Genomic DNA, 19,290 nt, shown 5'->3' on the forward strand with positions numbered 1-19,290 from the left:
CTGATCTTCCAATTACAGTCTTATCAAAGATGATACCAATGTTACGAGCAGATGTAGATCGAGTAATAGTAGAGTTCGAAATTTCAAGAGATACAATGGGTGGTAGAGGACGATGGTTTGACAAAACAAGAATTTCAGTTTTGTCCTTATCAAGCCTGTGTATAAATTTGGATGGAGCTTTGGGCAGAACAAAAGTTATGACGCCGCTTGTAAATTCGATCCAAAATTTGAAGCATATGAAACATCGCGCTGCAGAAACATTACCATTGAATGGATTGCCTTGAAGTTTTCACATACCTATTTCCAAGTATTGCGGATGAGCCTTACGAAAAATCAGCATCAAATCTTAAAAACTCATCGAATAAATGCTTTTTTACTAATTGTCGTTGTAAACCTCAAATATTAGGGTTTTGCTAAAAATCACATTTTCGCCTTTTTTTTCTAAACGGCTCCAAGTTTTTTCTTTAAACTTCCTACATCAATGGACCAGAGCTTTATCTATGTGGTAGTGAAATTTCTACCGCTCGTCTTATCCAAATTTTGGAGAAAACGTGAGGTTTTTTTTCTGCCCAAGACTTTCCATCCAAATTTATACACAGGCTGCAATAGTACTAGATGATAAGATTCTGAAAACTTCAGAAAAATCGTACATGGGGATGAGGAGAAAAAAGCCAAAAACTAAAAATAGCACTGTTTGATTTTCGGCCGTAATTGGCTAAACATTTAAAAAATCTTAAAATAGAATACACTGTTAGAATCTAGGATAATCCAAGCACATTATGAAAAATGCAGTTAAATTGACGCAATAGTTTTGCGAAGGGAGCGAGAATAAAATTGTCCAAAATTCGCTCTGAATTAGTTTGGTTCCACCTTAAGTTTCAACTTGTTGCAAGTCATCCATCTATCAATTTCTGAAACACAGGTTTCAATTTGCTGTTTCGCTGTATTGAGCTCAATTGAGCAAGATGTAGAAAATGCGAAATAGATTTGTGTGTCGTCACCATATAGATGAAAGTTGATGTTGCACTTCCGCATAATATCACCAATTGGTGCAGTGTATAAGAGAAATGATATGGGTCCCAGAATAGACCATGTGGGACACCGCATTCCAGAGGTTTAAGAGAAGATGAGAAGCCATTTACTTTTACTCGAAATCATTCATCACTAAGGTAGGATTTAAACCACTAAAGAGATTTTCCAATTACGGCATATCTAGATGAGAGCCTCTCAAGAAGAATGCTATGATCAACGGTATCGAAAGCAGCTGAAATCCGGATCAAGTAATACCAAAATGACTGCAGATTGTCGGTCAATAGCTTGAAGAATGTCATTATGAACTCTCAAAAGTGCTGTTTCAACACTTTGGAATTTCTTGTAAGCTGATTGAAATTTTTCATAAAGATGATTTTGAAAGTGCTCTACTAGTTGAGTGGCAACCACCTTTTCTACGACTTTAGAGAGAAATTTCAAGTTGGATATTGGTCTGAAGCTGGAAAATTCATCTGGAGGCATCTGATGTTTTTTAAGAACTGGTCTTACTTATGCTTCCTTTAAATGACTTAAATGACTAAATGGCATTGTTGCGGTGCTTAAAAATAGGCTGACAATCTTTGTAATGGATGGAAAGAGTAATTCGATACTACCTTTGAGAATAACCCCAGGGAGAGGATCTAGATCACAGGATTTGCTGAGAAGTGGAAATATCAGCTTAGACAGATCATCGCATGAAATAGCAGAGAATGAATTCAGATGTCTATGCACTAGTAAAGGTAGATGGTTGTCTACGTAGGTAGAATGTAGAACAAAATCATCTTGAGTAGCATTTATTTTACCAGAAAAAAGTCAGCAAAAGAGTTAGCAAGATGTTTAGCAGTAGGAACGGCAGGAAAAGATTGCTCAGGATTTCTGTGTAGTCATTTGTCAAAAGTAGAAAACAAAACTTTCTGATTGGACTTATTTTCATTAATGATGCCGGAAAAATATTTATTCTTGGATTTCTGAATAAGACGCTTTACAACCCAACGGTGCTCAACATATAGATCACGATCAATTGTTAGACGTGAACTTTGCCAGGTTCTCTCAAGTTTACGGCGTTTAATCTTTTCAGATTTTATCACTACCGTGTACCAAGGGGCTGATGGCCTCATTGTTATAATACGCTCTTTGAGAGGAGCATGCGAGTCGAGGATTGACAACAGTTCAGAGTGATATTGTAAATTAAGGCTGTTGATATCATCTGCTGGTGAGGTTACTAAACAGGACCGAGCAATATCTCTATTAGATGTGTCAATATCAATTTACTTGATCTTACGGCATTTTGAAACAATTCTTTCAAAAGGTGGATTTTTAGTAAGCAGTTCACAAGACACAGCAGAATGGTCTGATATAGCAGGATCAGAGATGATAAGGTCGAGTATGTGTTTCTGTTTGCATGTAGGTTGTTTAACATGCTGGCACAAATTGAAAAGATTCAAAATGTTAAGAAATTCAAGAGCATGATAGTTAGTTGGATCTTCAATATGAAAATTGAAATCACCCACAAGAAGAAATGAGGCAGAATTGATAGAAAACTGTTCCAGAAACTGAGACAACTCGTCGAAAAACATTGGAATGGAAAAGACATCAAGAGCTAAATTTCTAAGCAGCCCGTGGCTGATAATTTACTGTTTTCTCTCACGAGGGAGATAAATCAATTGAAATTATAAACTTAATTTGTTTTATTCCAATTATAGAGTACAAACACTAAAAGTGTGCAACACTTTGCACTATTTAGTAGTAAATAGTGCTAATTAAACAATAGACTAGACGCATATCTGCGTGAATCGGGCTTCATAGCAAAAAATCGAAAGAATTCTTCGTCAACATTGTCATCCTTTTAGATGGCGCAGCGGTTCTTAAGCCGTGTCGGCGCAAAGTCTGTTAGACTTTCGGAAAGGTATTTGTCCTTGTAAATCACGCTTGCTAAAAATGTTGAGGGAAGGCAATCACGATTTTTTACCAGACAATACTTCAAGCAGCACACATGTCGACCTTGGGCATGACTTCTCCCATACACATCTCTTGCATGAGAATCAAATATTTTGAACCCACATTACAATTACCATTATAATAGATAGCAACTGCAGGTACTCCCTAATTGTTAACACAAAATTAGTGTAGTTTTCAGCCATAAGTGATTCAAAGGCTCTTTGCAAAGAAGTACAGTACTGATATCCTTATGTGGCAGCCTCTTGATGTAAAGTACCAGTGTAGCTTTCACTGTATTGAAGTTCATAGTCAGTGTCAAACACATTTAGCACTGGTGGTAGTTCTGACTGCATTAAAAAGGACTGTCTGGCTAATTGAGATAAACTTGAATACAACTAATTTCCAATATCCATAATTAACATAAGGTCATTGATAGAATTAATTCCTTGCTTGTTATTGTAAATCAAAGAGCACAAACTCATTGCAACACACCGTTGTCCAGAATTTTGTCCAAATACTAGTTCATTACCTTGGCTATATGGTACTTTTATTGTTTTGCTAGGGTCAATGTACATTGGAGCAGAACCAGGTTTCTTCTCTATGTCTGTACTCAGTTTAAATTTACAATAATTTGACATATGGGTCTTAGTTTTGTAGAGACACATCAAACTATTACAAGTAAACAATGATAATTACCGACTAGCTCTATATTTCGACTTCATTATCCCTTTATAAACCCGACTAGAGCAATTAAACAAAAGCTTTTTTCATTCTGTGTGACTTTATTTAAGCTTATTCTCTTAGTATTCAGCTTACATTCATTTTTTAGTTTTTTAGTTTGCGTATCACGTGACGGAAATTATTGTCTACGCATGCTTTATTTGTTTACCGCCGTTATTCAAGACAGCCAAGCTACAAATATATAGATTATTTCACGGGGAAAGCGCGTGTTCAGTATTTTCGCACGATTTGGTGACGAATCGGAAATCGAACGAGTAAGATTTGATACAAATCAACGAGTGCGAAAATGTCGTACAAATGCACTCCCCGCGAAGTTACTTGTTTATTTCATACATGCTGAGATTGTCTAGTTGCTCTTATTCCAAATATTCAATTCAAATCTCATCTCTAACAAGTTGAACGTCTTTCCACGTCATAACTTGTCGATGCTCTTTACATCCTCTCAAACCAAAGTGGATCTAGTATAAAAAGATATAACTAGCTAAAAACTAGTGTGAGCTGCGTCGGTGTTTCTAATGAAACAGTAATGATGAAAAGGTAAATTATACACCGTGAAAAGATGAAAAAACTTACTGACGTTTCGGACGCTAGTCCTTCGTTGAAGTAAAAGACGAAGGACTAGCGTCCGAAACGTCAGTAAGTTTTTTCATCTTTTCACGGTGTATAATTTACATTTTCATCATTACTGGATCTAGTATAGTAAGGGATATAGGTACTACGGAACAATGCGAGTTGATTAAAATGCCACCGAATTTGGTTGAATTACTGAACATTTTAGCTCACAACCAAGACTAAGGCTGAGCAATAAGAACTCGAAACTGGAGTATTCGTTAGAATGTCCTCTTTTTTAACACGGCTCCCGACCAATCAAAACGCGAGAAAACTTACATTGGTGGCATAAAAAAGAGAAAATGCACCTTTATCCCTTCCAATTCATTTGTTCATGTTTATTTTTTTAATTTCTCAGGCTTTAAGAAGAAATCATCCATGCGGAATACAATCTCATACAGAGATAGAGACTGCAAGCAATCTTTCAGCTGAGGCTTCAGCGCTTATACGAGAGGTATTCAGTTGACATGTATTGTATTCCTCTATAGCCCCTTCTGCTGTATTATAATTTACTAGCATGTTATTATATCTATCATTCTACCAAGATTAATGAAATATGGAAGTTTTTGTATATATACCTACTTGCAAGAACGTTGTCATACGAAAATAGAAAATTAGTGATTTAGTGGGATAGGAATTATATTAAAAAACAAAAGAAGATCACTGAAGCTGAAATTTTTCTTTTGTCTTTTAATGTATTCCTTTTTTACTAAATTACTAATGTTCTAATATTGTATGAGAACGTTCTTGCAAGTAGGTATATATATATATATATATATATATATATATTTTTTTTTTTTTTTTTTTTTTTAAATTTTTTTTTTGCCGTTCCAGTTGCTTGTAGTTTCGCCATCCGAAAGACTTGGTAAGTACCAGGCCATCAACCAACCAGCGAGGCAGTATAATATTCCAAAAAACGCGTTAGGTTGTTTCCTTCTGTTGCTTAGCTAATAATTATACCACTTCTTGCATAACAGAAAGACATTCCTCTCTGTGTCCTGATAAATCCTTATGAAAATTCTTAAGTACTGATATCGAGTGAACCAAAACAGTTTGTTCACGATCAATCTACGCGATTTTGATGGCCCAGATCAAACAAATCGCAACAAAAGGTTTCTCACTGCCAAAGTGTCAGTAAAAGTGTCCTAAATAACATACTAAAAATCCCAAAAAATCCCTTTGGTGGAACATCTCCAAAATCGACGTTGACGTTAGTTACTTTTCGACTGAAATTACGATCAAAAACACAGGGATCCCGTGTCGAGAATTATAGCACATTTACTATAACAAATAATCTAAAACACGTATTTAATCATTCTTATTGGCTCATTTAGAAATTATAAGACTTCCAAAACATCGATGCATCTTTTTAATCGGCAAAAGGAGGTTTTGCTGCACAATAAATAAAATGTATATTTTTTAAAGCGCTTTCAAAATGTATAAAATTATGTTGTAAAAGATTGTTAATTTCATTGTCTAGACAAATTTTGCAATCGTACTTATACTAGCTCGAGATCATACTGAACTAGATGAAATTATTTCCAATTGTTGTTTTACTTCTTGCTTCTTTACTATCTGGCGATCTTCAAAAGGAAAGGTAAGTTCTTTAAGATTCATTTACATGTAGTAAATGCTATGATATTTTGATCATAATTCTTTGCACTGACGTCAATTTGATAAAATTCTCTCCACACGAGGCAAACTAGTCCAACAATCATAAAATTCCAATAACAGCGATTTAAAGAAATCTATGTACATCACCCAAGAATACCCACCCCGTAAGCCCATTTGATGAAACAATTTTTGTGTTGATAAATTCCTTCTGTTTTGTAAATAAAGCTGGGACCAAAAAGTATTAACGCAAGTATTAACGCGCACGCAAGGCAACAACGGGATTACAAGGATGTCAATCAAATCACAGCTTATCTTAACACAAGAAATCCTTTCAGCTCTGACCCATCTCTGCGCAGCATCGCAACTGGAGTTGTTGCTGATGACAAAGTGAACGCGGATAATGCTAAGGATGTGGGTTGCAAAGTTCTTGCTTCCATGGTTGATAAGAACGTGCACGAGTTTTCGTTCTGTAAGAAAGACGAGGTTGTTACGCTTGCTTCAAAGACGGCTGTGACGTTTTCTGATGGAACAGTGCAAGTTGATCCACAGTTGTTATTTCCAAGGCTCAGTGTCGTAGCTTCCAGTGGAAGATTTGAGAACTCCCAGGAACTATTTAGCTATGAAATGTGTAGCTTTCCTCCTGCTTTATTTGGCAGACAAGTCAAAACTGGCTAATGCATTCTGGGGAAAAAACAAAAGAACAGCAAACCACTAAACCATCGGGGAAAGTGTATTATGTTCTTGATGGAGGTTCACTTCTGCATCACTTGCCTTGGCCGCGTGGTAGTACTTATGAGTCCGTCTTAGACCTCTCACTCCAGTTTGTGCGATTCGGAAGTATGGCAAGTCTACAGTTGTCTTTGACGTCTATGAGGATGGTCCTTCGACGAAAGACTGCACACATCAGAGACGAATGGGTTCTGGGTCAAAAACTGTTCATTTTGAACTGGATATGGTTATATCATCAAACAAGCAAGAATTTTTGACTAACAAAGATAACAAGATAAAGTTTATCGACCTTTTCGCAAACAGGCTACAAGTGGCTGGGTGTTCAGTCAAACACGCTACAGAAGATGCTGATCTTCTTATTACACAGACAGCTGTTGAGTCCGCCAGTGAAAAAACGACAGCTCTGATTAGTGAAGACACGGATCTTCTCATCTTACTCTACTATCATGCGGATCTTGACGCACACGATTTGTTCTTCATGCCGGAACCAAAGAAGACATCCATTTCTCGAAAAATTTGGAACATCAAGAAAACAAAATGTATTTTGGGAACAAATGCGTGTACAAACATTTTGTTTCTACATGCAATAACCGGGTGTGACACAGCATCACGCCAATATGGAATAGGAAAAGCAGTTGCGCTAGTCAAGTCCAAGAATGGAAAGGAAACTAAGAGCTACAGTAGTAGATATGAATTGAGAGTTCTACGCCAGGTGGATCGTGGTTCAGCCCTTGTAATGACGGCGCTTCGGAGCAAACTGAGCAAGGGGCTCTTCCCCAGACCCTACTCCGAAGAGAGGTCGATATGGGGTTGATGAGAGGTCGATGTGAGGTCGATGTGAGGTCGATGTGGAGGTCGATGAGAGGGTCGATGATGAGGGTCGATGATGAGGTCGATGTGAGGTCGATGTGGGGTCGATGAGAGGTCGATGTGGGGTGGATGACAATCTACACTAGAAGCTACACTAGAATCTACACTAGAATCTATACTAGATCTACTATCTACACTAGAATCTGCACTAGAATCTACACTAGAATCTATACTAGATCTACTATCTACACTAGGATCTACACTATATATAGAGCTAGGCTATCAGCTATCAAGCTATCGGCTATTGGCATGTACCTGGCCTGAAAGTCTACACCTGGCTGAACTCATTAGTGAATAAGAAATTTACACTAATTATTTTTTTTTTTATTGGATGGACGGTTTGTTTTGTAAAACTAAGAAAGAGTAGATCGTGGTTTTCATATCTAGTGAGGTGATTCGCGTGATTGACTCGCAAATTTTGCAGATCACAGTCCTCTATTGTTTCAAGTGACGGGTGTTTCTATTGAACAAATATATACTGACAATCAAAACATCGTACTTAGTTAAATAATGAAAAGAGCTGTAACTAAACTTTTTTTTTGTATTCACATGCATTGAGCGTTTTATGAATAAAATTTAAATTATTTTAGAAAGCGTGTTTGTCATTGTTCCTTGGGCAAGTCATCTAATTGTTTGTTTTTTGATGAGTCATTTTCGTAGAACTCAATTAGGGTGAAACAAAAGCATAAAGTAAAAAGAGTCTAATCCTTTAACAATAGGCTTTGTGACAGAAAAACTATATTTTAAGAATAATTATAACATTTTATTTGGATTAATCTTTGACGTAAAATATAGGATGTGCTGCAATCCAGCAAACTAAGAATAGACATAGCTAGAAACACGGGATAGTAAGAATAGCCATGACGTCACCGTTATTACGGGCAAGGAGTAGGGTCTGGGGAAGAGCCGCTTGCTGCGCTTGCTCCGAAGCGCCGTCATTACAAGGGCTGATCCACGATCCACCCTGATCCACGATCCACCTGGCGTAGAACTCTCATTTCATATCTACTTACAGCCAGTGGACTGGGGGTGGAAATTAGCCAATGGAAAGCTTCTTCCGATTGTAACAGACTTGCCGCCAGCACACAAGTCCCTCTTGGAGATGATTAGATGTAACTGTAAATCTGATTGTAAAACAATGAGATGCACTTGCAAAAAACATGTTTAAACTGTTCGCCGGCATGTGGAGAATGCAAAATGTTGGCAAAAAGGAAACCTTGAATATGTACAATAATTTAGATTTAAATAATACCGTCTAATTATTGGAAGAAGAAAAAAAGCTTCAGAATTTGAGCTTTCTGAATCGGGAACCCTGTGGTGAGACAAATTATATTTTCGAATATTTTTTTGACAGTATTTTCAAAACAATTTTTAAAATGAGTTCAGTCATCTTCCCTGTGTTTGATAGAAGTGAAATAAATGTCGTTATTACTAGGTTACATCAAATAATAACTTATCTGTCTATTTTTTGTGTTGTGGGATCCCTGTGTTTTCGGCTGAAAACTTCGGCTAAATTCAACGTTGATTTTGGACTTGTTCCACTGAAGGGATTTTTTAGGGTTTTTAGTATGTTATTTAGGACGCTTTTACTGACATTTTGGCAGTGAGAAACCTTTTGTTGCAATTTGTTTGACCACCAACTATAGACTGACTGGACTGATATAGATTCTGCCTGGTTGTTGTGGCATCCTATACAGCAAGCACCTAAAATATATCTTTAATAGCTACTTATAACAAATCGCTCACTGGCACATTTCCAATGATTGTTCTCTTATTTGGTCAAAGATGACTTCTTAAAACGTTCAAAACGTGTGTAACCACTTGGGGGGTACACTAGAGCGGATGCAGTTAAACCGTGAAATAAAATCAAACTAAATACTAACTAATAGTATCTATTTAGTGACTAATAGTCACTATTACTTAACCAGAACATTTATTAAACTAAAGACACAAATGTTCTCTTGCGTATTTGTCATTGTATGATGAATGTTCTGGTTGAGTAATAGCAACTGATTTTATTTCACGGTTTAATTGCATCCGCTCTATAAAGTTTTGAAAATATAAAAACGTGGTCTATAATCAATAAGAGGGTAGTCAATGGAAATATGTGACCGATTTTTTCTTTTATATATTTATTTATTTATTTAATTTTTTTTTTTTTTTTTTTTTTTTTTTTTTTTTTTTAACGAGAAAATCGAATGAAACTGCAGTACGGCAAACTCATGGTTACTCTCCTATAAATCCTACATGCACTTTTGGGATATTGAGTTCCCTGTGCTTCTCATTCGTCTCGCTGCGATTATTACATCTTGACTTTCTCGTTCCGTCTGCTTTTTTCGCATGATGCAATATATTCACTCAGAAACTTACACTGTTGAACAAGCGGATATTCTATAAAAAAATGTTTAGAAAAGTTATTCGACTTGTCTTCATTCAGGTCTTTAAGATAAGACTGGCATTTTGTTGTTCTTTGCTGATTTTTTAAGTCTGTATGTTTAGAATGCTGTTCTTCGCTGATTTTTCTACGCAAATCCGAAGACTTATCCGGCTTGAATGCCATAAAATAAATATTTTTATTTCGCTCCCATTACTAAATAAATTTAAACATGTTTTATGTTTCGTTTGTTCATCTATAATATTCTTCTAATTTCGTTTGGAGCCTATTTTTTATTTTATCTGATTCAACATGCATCGATCTTTTTTCGATTCTTTTGATATAAATAATCCGAAGGTAAAGCTACTTTGCGAGTGTGAACATGCTTAGTGCTAGACATCATTCCACATCGAAAAATGACGCAAAACGACACCCTTGCATATTCAGGCCCCTCACAATAATTCTACGCATTGTGTATCCACGAGTAAAACAGCATTTAAAAACAAGTAAAAAATTTAAAAGAAATCCTGTTTCAAGCGCGCGCTGGCTCCTTGCGCGAGCAAGATGACTTGTGTATGACTTGTTTTGATATAATTATTCTTTATATTTCTTCATTCCAGGTTCTGGAGTCAATGGCTTAGAGGATATCAAATCACATCCCTTTTTCTCTAGTGTTGATTGGTCTTCTTTAAAATCTAATGATTACCAAAACTAAATTAATGACGTTTTTTTGACATTCACATCCTTATACAACTAGAAGCATCTAGTAGTGACACTAATGAGAGGCACAAAACTCAAGACCCGTACAACGTTCCAGCCCGTGCGTCGATGGGATGACATTAAATGTTCGTCTAACTCAGTTGGATCCTCAAAATGGGGCGTGAAGTTCATGCGTCGGTCAGATGGTAACACTGTAAAAACTGCCTGGTTGAAACAACCAAAAAACATTGGATAAATTTTTCAACTGAGACAACCAGTTTTAAATGGCTGAAATATTGGTTGTTATTAACGATTTACTTTGGGTTATAACAACCATAATAATAATGGTGGGTTTGGTTGGTATGGGTCTATCAGTACTGTTTTGGCCCCCTCAATTACGCAAAATCAAGGGGGGAATCCATATAAGGGTCTAAAACAGTCCCAAAATCAGAGCTTAAAAAATGGCCCCTACCGGTAGTGTCAAAATAGCCCTACTTTAAGGAGGCCACTATACAGTCAATATTTTGGGCCCTATCCGATTTACTGTGCATGAACGATTTACTTTGGGTTACAACCACTGTAATATTTTTTGATAATTATAAACAATTTACTTGGGATTATAACAATCAAAATATATTGGTTATTATAACCAATATTTTTAAGTTCAAGGCTATGCAACTGAGACCACCAGTTTTTTTAGATTACTTCCTGTGATTTTAAACAATTATATTGTGGTTAAAATTTCATTGCTAAAATCTAGCTAAGATTTTAAAATTAGTAGAAAACAATAACGAGAGTGAACATGCAATTTCAACGTTTTGTAAAAAAATCTTCATTTTCAACTCTGACAGCTGCGCGCGTACGGAATTTTCGCACGAGTTGGTGAAGTATCTGAAATCGAACGAGTGAGATTTTAGATACAAAAGCAACAAGTGGGAAAAGCCCGTACAATGCGCTTACCATGCTCTAATCCTTATTTATTTTAGCGGAGCTAAGTAGAAGATGGTAGACTATGCAACTCAGTTTTCGTGGTCATCGCATAAGAACCCTGTGCGTAACGCTAAAAGTGTCGCCCGCCAGGTGTACATCGCGTTTCTGATTGGTCGAGCTTTCAAATCACACGTCACTTGGAAAATGACGACTTTTTTAGCGAGATTTTTTAACTATCATTTTTTTGTAAATATTGTAAAAACGAAACAAAAAATTATTGAAGAAATCATGGAAAAGAAGAATTCGCCACAGTGTGAAGATAGAGGTTAGGACATTTTCTATTTTGTTTTATTTAGTGTAGATAACATAGATACAACATTACCGGAAAACGAGCAACAAACTAGCATGACGAACGAGCGAAAAAACTACTTGTTTTGTTCTTATGGTAGTTCATACACGATATAAAATAATCATTTGAAAAAGAACTTTTTGAATTCCACAGTTAAACGGCAAATCCAAGAGATTTTTGACAAAGTTTAGAGCTAAATAACATTCCTAAAATTACCGGCAAACGAGCAACGAACTAGATTGACAAACGTGTACCTGTTTTGTTATTATGGTAAGAATACTTTCATTTTGAATTTCATTCAATAATTTTATATCTTTCTACAGATAATTTATCTAAATATTGAATGAGTTTTAAAATTACACCAAATATTTATTGAGCTATTCGACCTAGTACATGATTATAAAAAATAGCTTATATTTGTATTGTTGTGAGATATGTTATTGTATAAAGAGCCGTACCTTGTTTCTCACTTTCAAAAGCTAAGAAAATATTTTAAAAAATTTCCAGACGCAAACTTACTGACAAAGAAAATTTTATTTTGTATTTGCATTGCATTTTGCGTTATTTTCTATTTTGCTTCAGTTGTACTTGTCAAAAATAAATGAATGAAAACTTATTTAGTTTTTAAAAAACGTTTGTTGCTAACAAGATGGAAACTGGTAAAAATGAATTTTCAAAATCTAGTAAGCTTATGTTTTCAAGCTTCTCGAAAAATAATTAAGACTTGTGAATGAAAATACGGTTCTTGTAAAAACATAAAACTTTTGGTGTGGATAATTAACCAAACATCGTTATTAGTGTAAAAGAAGTAAAAGTAAGCTTATGTATTTTGGTCACCTTTTTTTTTTTTTTTTTTTTTTTTTACCAGTTTTCAAGTCTTTTTCATAGTTTTGATTTGTCCATAAAAGTTCGGAAATCTCCAAAATTTCGATATCAATGAAAGATATTCGAGATAAATTTCATTAAACCTGATATTGTATTGGATTATTTGTAGTTATCTTTCGTTTTATAAGTAAAATTAACCAGGAATTCAAAGCTTAAAAAATGTCGGCCATGGAAAACTTTGTCGAAGAATCTTACAAAAAAAAAGCTAGCCCCTGGGGGGATTGGTGGTGAGTTGTGTACAAAATTCATATAAGTGGGTGAGTATTCTCGCGCAAAGAAAACGATGTAGTGCATTTTGAATCGTTTTCAGTGCATGTTTTTTCTTATGCGAGACATCTTAATATTGAATAAAAAAATTGAAGATTTTTTTCCGAATTTAATTTTATCTTCCACATTCATTCAAATTGGGCTCCCAGTGACTTGGGTATCGGGAGTTCCGCTTTTAGGCAGTGCCTAAATATATTTAATATACATACTGAGTTTTGGTTGTTTTTATCTATTTACCTTTAATGGCGGGGTTCTCTAAAAAATACAAAACTCCTGTATTATAAAATTACCTTCGAAAAGCTTAAAGTGCCTATGACCCCTAACTCACTATTATCAGCATTGATTCTGCATGAAGCGAAAAGTCGAATGCTGAAAATTTTTTATATGATTTGAGTGATGCATCTTGCGTGTGATTTCTTAGTAGTCATTATTAAATATGCGAAAATTTACTTGGGTAGTAAAATATCCTGTATAAAACATAATTATCTTACTCAGGGTTTATAGAAAGGTTATTGCAAATTTGTTTTCTCATAGTAATCTATGACATGACATCATTAGCATACTGGAAGTATAAACCTTGATATCTCCAAGATGCATCACTCAAATCATATAAAAATATTTCACCATTCGACTATTTACTTCATGTAGAATCAATGCTGAAAATATTGAGTTAGGGTTCATAGACACTTTAAAAGCTACATGTAAAAATATCACTATTTAAATAGATACTGTAATAACGAATTAAGCAACGAAAATCGGTAGCTCAATGAAGTCTAACTTAGCTTAATTAAAGCGGAGGGCTATCTTCGTCTGACGATTCAAACACACGCTTGATGCGTTTGAAGCTACATGTTGACTCTGTTGACTTGAATGAGTTAATATCGGTGGAAGTCGGCGACTTGTTTAAAGTGTTTATTGTTATATTAAACTTTCCTCCGTGAAAAAGTGCTTCATTGAATGGGCCTGCTGCAGGGAAACTAGAACTTTTCATGAATGAAGATTCACTTTGAAAACTCGACACTTGCCTTTTTTCTATGTACTTGTAGTATTTCTACTCAGAATCAAAGACATGTTTTTCTGTTGTTCGTTTGTTCTGTTGAACGTTTCTGTGACCAGATAACTGCATTATATGAGTTGGCGGGATGTTGTTGTCATTCAGTTTTTGCATGAATTCAATAGTCTTTTTACCTCCTTTTCCTTCGATAAAACTCGACATCTTTGTTATTGCTGTGCCTGCAATATGGTATTTGGAAAGACCGCAGATTAACGTCATTAACACCTAGGGAGCCCATTTTCTGTTGTATAAAAGTGCACTATCACGGAGAAAAGAAATAACTCACGGAGAAAAGAAATAACTCACGGAGAAAAGAATTAACTCACGGTGAAAAGAAATAACTCACGGAGAAAAGAATTAACTCACGGAGAAAAGAAATAACTCACGGAGAAAAGAATTAACTCATGGAGAAAAGAATTAACTCACGCAGAAAAGAATTAACTCACGGAGAAAAGAATTAACTCACGGAGAAAAGAAATAACTCACGGAGAAAAGAATCAACTCACGGAGAAAAGAATAACTCACGGAGAAAAGAATTAACTCACGGAGAAAAGAAATAACTCACGGAGAAAAGAAATAGCCTAGCGGCGGGAGCCTAAGTATGATTTACCGCAAAGCATCTTGGACTATAAGATGGCGGACGTTCTTTCACCTTTCACGTTCGAACTGACTGAAATCATGTTTTGCTCAAGTTGTGAGGCACTTGGAGTCATGGAAGCACTTGGAGTCAGTTCTCCAAGTGATTGTGAGGTAGCACTTCAGTTGTATACCGCGCTGATGGATGTCTCCAATAATGGTAGGTAAATTGCACTGTATAATGTAATCAATTGTTATTTATAGAGTATAAACACTAAAAGAATGTAACACTATGTCTATTACTACTAACTAGCACTAATTACTCGGGGTTCCTGTGGAACCGCGAGGTTAGGATTCACCTTTCTTCGTCGTAGTATTTTTTGTCTTCATCGCTAAAGTGCCCTCGCATGCGCAGTATGATCAACCTTTCTCAGTCACGTGACATTCTACCATGTGCTCTGTGTAAATTTCAATGGCGAACGATCCGATGTACAGTATGATTTAACCTCCTCTTTAAATACGCTCAAATCACATACAAATCCACACGCCATTTCATCTTTGGTCAAAATGCAGGACAACAATGTGTTGCAATGAGTTTATGTTCTTTAATTTTTAATAACATTAAAGGAATTAATTCACCAATAATGACCTTGTAAAAATAATGGACATTGGAAATGAGTTGTAAACTCGGTTGTCACAATCGGCAAGACAGTCATTTCTCATGCAGTCAGAACTACCTACACGCTTAAATGTGTTTGATACTGATTATGAAGTTCAATATAGTGAGAGTTATACAGGTAATACGCATCAAGAGACTATAATAGAAGGGTATGACAATTGTACTTCATTACAAACAGCATTTCGATCTTTAATGTCTAAGTACATAAACTTATTCTTGAAATTAAAGAGTGTACTTTCCAACTATATCTGTGTTGACTAACTTAATGAGTTTTGTGATTTGAATGTAACAGTCTTTGTCAAGTTCGTTTTGCTCACACAACCCAATCAAAGTTTATCAAAGTACAATTTGCAATGCAATGGTTTGCCCTATAGTGTATATATTTTCAATGGCAAAAAGGAACATGCATGTATCTCAACCAATAAACACACCCTCAAGTTGTAAACTTATTCCGAGCTCTAGATATACAGTAGTTCAGTCTTAGTTGTGCCACTTAAATTTATTTTCTATGCTGATCCGCACACTTGAAACAAAAGAAACGACAAAAGCATACAAATTTTATTGATATAAAAATTTAATATATTGATTCACCACTACATCATTGTCTGATCAAAGATGATTTAGATTTTTATCAAAGAGAGCCCCGAGTTCACGCAGCTATGCGTCTAGTTATTATATAATTATCCATAAAATACCTATATTTCTCCTTTTCAAAAAACTGTTACTTTCACATGTGAAAATATCATCACCATGGTTACGCCTTAAGCTTTTTTTAAAAAGCTTATAAAGTTGATTTTATGGACAATTATAAACAGATTACATGGGCACTTGGAGATATGAAATTCATCTTCTCGTGTTGAAAATCTTGAGATCTTTTCAACACTCTAAGATAAATTTCGTATCTCCGCGCGCCCATGTAATATCCTCTATTTACTAAACAATAGAAAACAATAGTTAGCATAATTGAGTTGTATTTATGCTGCACAGTATTAGTGTTTGTACTCCAGTTAATAGCATTGTAGAAATTACATGTACACGTTTAAAAACAACTTTTATATTTTGCAGTCAGGTCGGAGTGTAACAAATATGAATGTAACAATCAACAGTTATGGTATGAGGGCCTCTCTTTCATGTAGCACAGATATTTCCCATATATTCATTTATTTGAAATAAATATCGACTGTTATTAACAATGAAACTGTAGTCAATAATAATATTTGATTATTCACCAATACTGAGTACTGCTAAACTGTTCTAAACTTTCTTGGATTCTCTAAATAAACTATTGTAAGGCTTTCAAAAGTGGTCATACATATATAATGTATACCAGGCTCACAATGGAGCCTATACACACCGAATCGAAATATGGCGACCAATTTGAATAACTATTGTTCTGCGCTGGCAAATGACTGACTAGCCTCGTGTTCACGTGGAAACATAAAAGCATTTTCACATGTATAGGAGGCTAGTCAGTCGCTAGTCAGTGCAGAACAATAGTTATTCAAATTGGTCGCCATATTTCGATTCGGTGTATAGGTTATACAAATACAGTTGACTCTTGTGATCGAACACCCTTGGAATCTGGAAAAAGTGGTTGCATATGGGAGATGGTTGCTGAGAAGAGTGGTCAATCAAAGAGAGTCAATTGTATAAAAAATACAACTACATGTTTGCAACATTATTAACACCAACAATTGTGGTAAACAAAACCAACAGGTTCTCTACACCTTCCAAACCCTTTGAATCTCTATAAGAAACTGCGACATATCATAGCTTTGTTTTAAGCTAGCACCACTGGCATAAAGTAAGCAATACATGAATTAAATGAGCAGAGCATTAAATCTGCGTAAGGCATATGGGAAATATCGCCCTTCCCCTTAAATGTAGTCAATTTCAAACTTTGTAGTGCATCTAACCCATCATCATATCAAATAACTATTATAAATTATGTACAAAAAGCTTGCTAGAGATAATCATTTCCAGTTTTGCTTTGGTAAAACATCTGCAAAATTGTACTCTATATTAAGTATCAAAATTGGGTAATTCTTGGGTTAATGTCACTTTATATGCATTTTCAGTTTTAAAAATGCTTATATCTCAGAAATGAGATGTCTAAACCCAAAAATATTGAAATATTCTTATGCACTTCATCGAGAACAGATTTGCAAAATATGATGACAGGGGTTAGGTACATGTACACTTTCACAAATTACCTACATGCAAAAGCCTGCCCCTTACTAAAAGCCAATAACATGATTCTTTTGAATTCATTTTCATCCTGCATGTGTGCGACTGGCAATGTGAGAGATCGAGCGCATGCTCCCACAATTGGGAAACATATGGTGTGTTTTGGTATTCTTTCATGGCACTTGTGGTCAAATTTCACTGTTATCAGCAGTTTGTCTTCATCAACAGGTCGAATTAATACTAGTACCACCACAACTTGAGCAAAACATGATTTCAATCAGTTCGAACGTGAAAGGTGAAAGAACGTCCGCCATTTTATAGTCCAAGATGCTTTGCAGTAAATCATACCCAGGCTCCCGCCGCTAGTCTATTTCTTTTCTCCGTGAGTTAATTCTTTTCTCCGTGAGTTATTTCTTTTCTCCGTGAGTTAATTCTTTTCTCCGTGATAATTCTTTTCTCCGTGAGTTAATTCTTTTCTCCGTGAGTTAATTCTTTTCTCCGTGAGTTATTCCTTTTCTCCGTGAGTTTTTTTTTTTTTTTTTTTTTTTCGTGAGTTAATTGTTTTCTCCGTGAGTTATTTCTTTTCTCCGTGAGTTATTTCTTTTCTCCGTGAGTTAATTCTTTTCTCCGTGAGTTATTTCTTTTCTCCGTGAGTTATTTCTTTTCTCCGTGAGTTAATTCTTTTCTCCGTGAGTTATTTCTTTTCTCCGTGAGTTAATTCTTTTCTCCGTGAGTTAATTCTTTTCTCCGTGAGTTAATTCTTTTCTCCGTGAGTTAATTCTTTTCTCCGTGAGTTAATTCTTTTCTCCGTGAGTTAATTCTTTTCTCCGTGAGTTATTTCTTTTCTCCGTGAGTTAATTCTTTTCTCCGTGAGTTAATTCTTTTCTCCGTGAGTTATTTCTTTTCTCCGTGAGTTAATTCTTTTCTCCGTGAGTTAATTCTTTTCTCCGTGAGTTAATTCTTTTCTTCGTGAGTTGATTCTTTTCTCCGTGAGTTAATTCTTTTCTCCGTGAGTTAATTCTTTTCTCCGTGAGTTAATTCTTTTCTTCGTGAGTTGATTCTTTTCTCCGTGAGTTAATTCTTTTCTTCGTGAGTTATTTCTTTTCTCCGTGAGTTGATTCTTTTCTCCGTGAGTTATTTCTTTTCTCCGTGAGTTAATTCTTTTCTCCGTGAGTTGATTCTTTTCTCCGTGAGTTAATTCTTTTCTTCGTGAGTTGATTCTTTTCTCCGTGAGTTAATTCTTTTCTTCGTGAATTATTTCTTTTCTCCGTGAGTTAATTCTTTTCTCCGTGAGTTAATTCTTTTCTCCGTGAGTTATTTCTTTTCTCCGTGAGTTAATTCTTTTCTCCGTGAGTTAATTCTTTTCTCCGTGAGTTAATTCTTTTCTTCGTGAGTTGATTCTTTTGTCCGTGAGTTAATTCTTTTCTCCGTGAGTTAATTCTTTTCTCCGTGAGTTAATTCTTTTCTCCGTGAGTTAATTCTTTTCTTCGTGAGTTGATTCTTTTCTCCGTGAGTTAATTCTTTTCTTCGTGAGTTATTTCTTTTCTCCGTGAGTTGATTCTTTTCTCCGTGAGTTATTTCTTTTCTCCGTGAGTTAATTCTTTTCTCCGTGAGTTGATTCTTTTCTCCGTGAGTTAATTCTTTTCTTCGTGAGTTGATTCTTTTCTCCGTGAGTTTATTCTTTTCTTCGTGAGTTAATTCTTTTCTTCGTGAGTTAATTCTTTTCTCCGTGAGTTATTTCTTTTCTATGTGATAATTCT

At 35.3% G+C, this 19,290-nt stretch overlaps 1 protein-coding gene across 2 annotated transcripts in view; it reads left to right on the forward strand.

The window, feature by feature from the left end:
- LOC116298443 (ribosomal protein S6 kinase-like 1) overlaps positions 1–12,498 on the forward strand; it is a 104,034-nt gene extending 91,536 nt beyond the window's left edge. For both annotated transcript variants that reach the window (XM_089024170.1, XM_089024171.1), the window contains exons 14-16: positions 4,676–4,771; positions 5,152–5,182; positions 10,525–12,498. In XM_089024170.1, coding sequence (XP_088880296.1) covers positions 4,676–4,771; positions 5,152–5,182; positions 10,525–10,619 — 222 coding nt within the window. In that variant the 3' untranslated portion in view covers positions 10,620–12,498. The remainder of the gene's footprint in view (positions 1–4,675; positions 4,772–5,151; positions 5,183–10,524) is intronic.
- Positions 12,499–19,290: the final 6,792 nt, after the last annotated feature.

This window comes from Actinia tenebrosa, unplaced genomic scaffold (genome assembly GCF_029948245.1).
Source record: "Actinia tenebrosa isolate PJP-AT-01 unplaced genomic scaffold, QUT_ActTen_1.0 PGA_scaffold8__29_contigs__length_14323225, whole genome shotgun sequence".
In the NCBI taxonomy this organism is placed as follows: Eukaryota; Metazoa; Cnidaria; class Anthozoa; order Actiniaria; family Actiniidae; genus Actinia; species Actinia tenebrosa.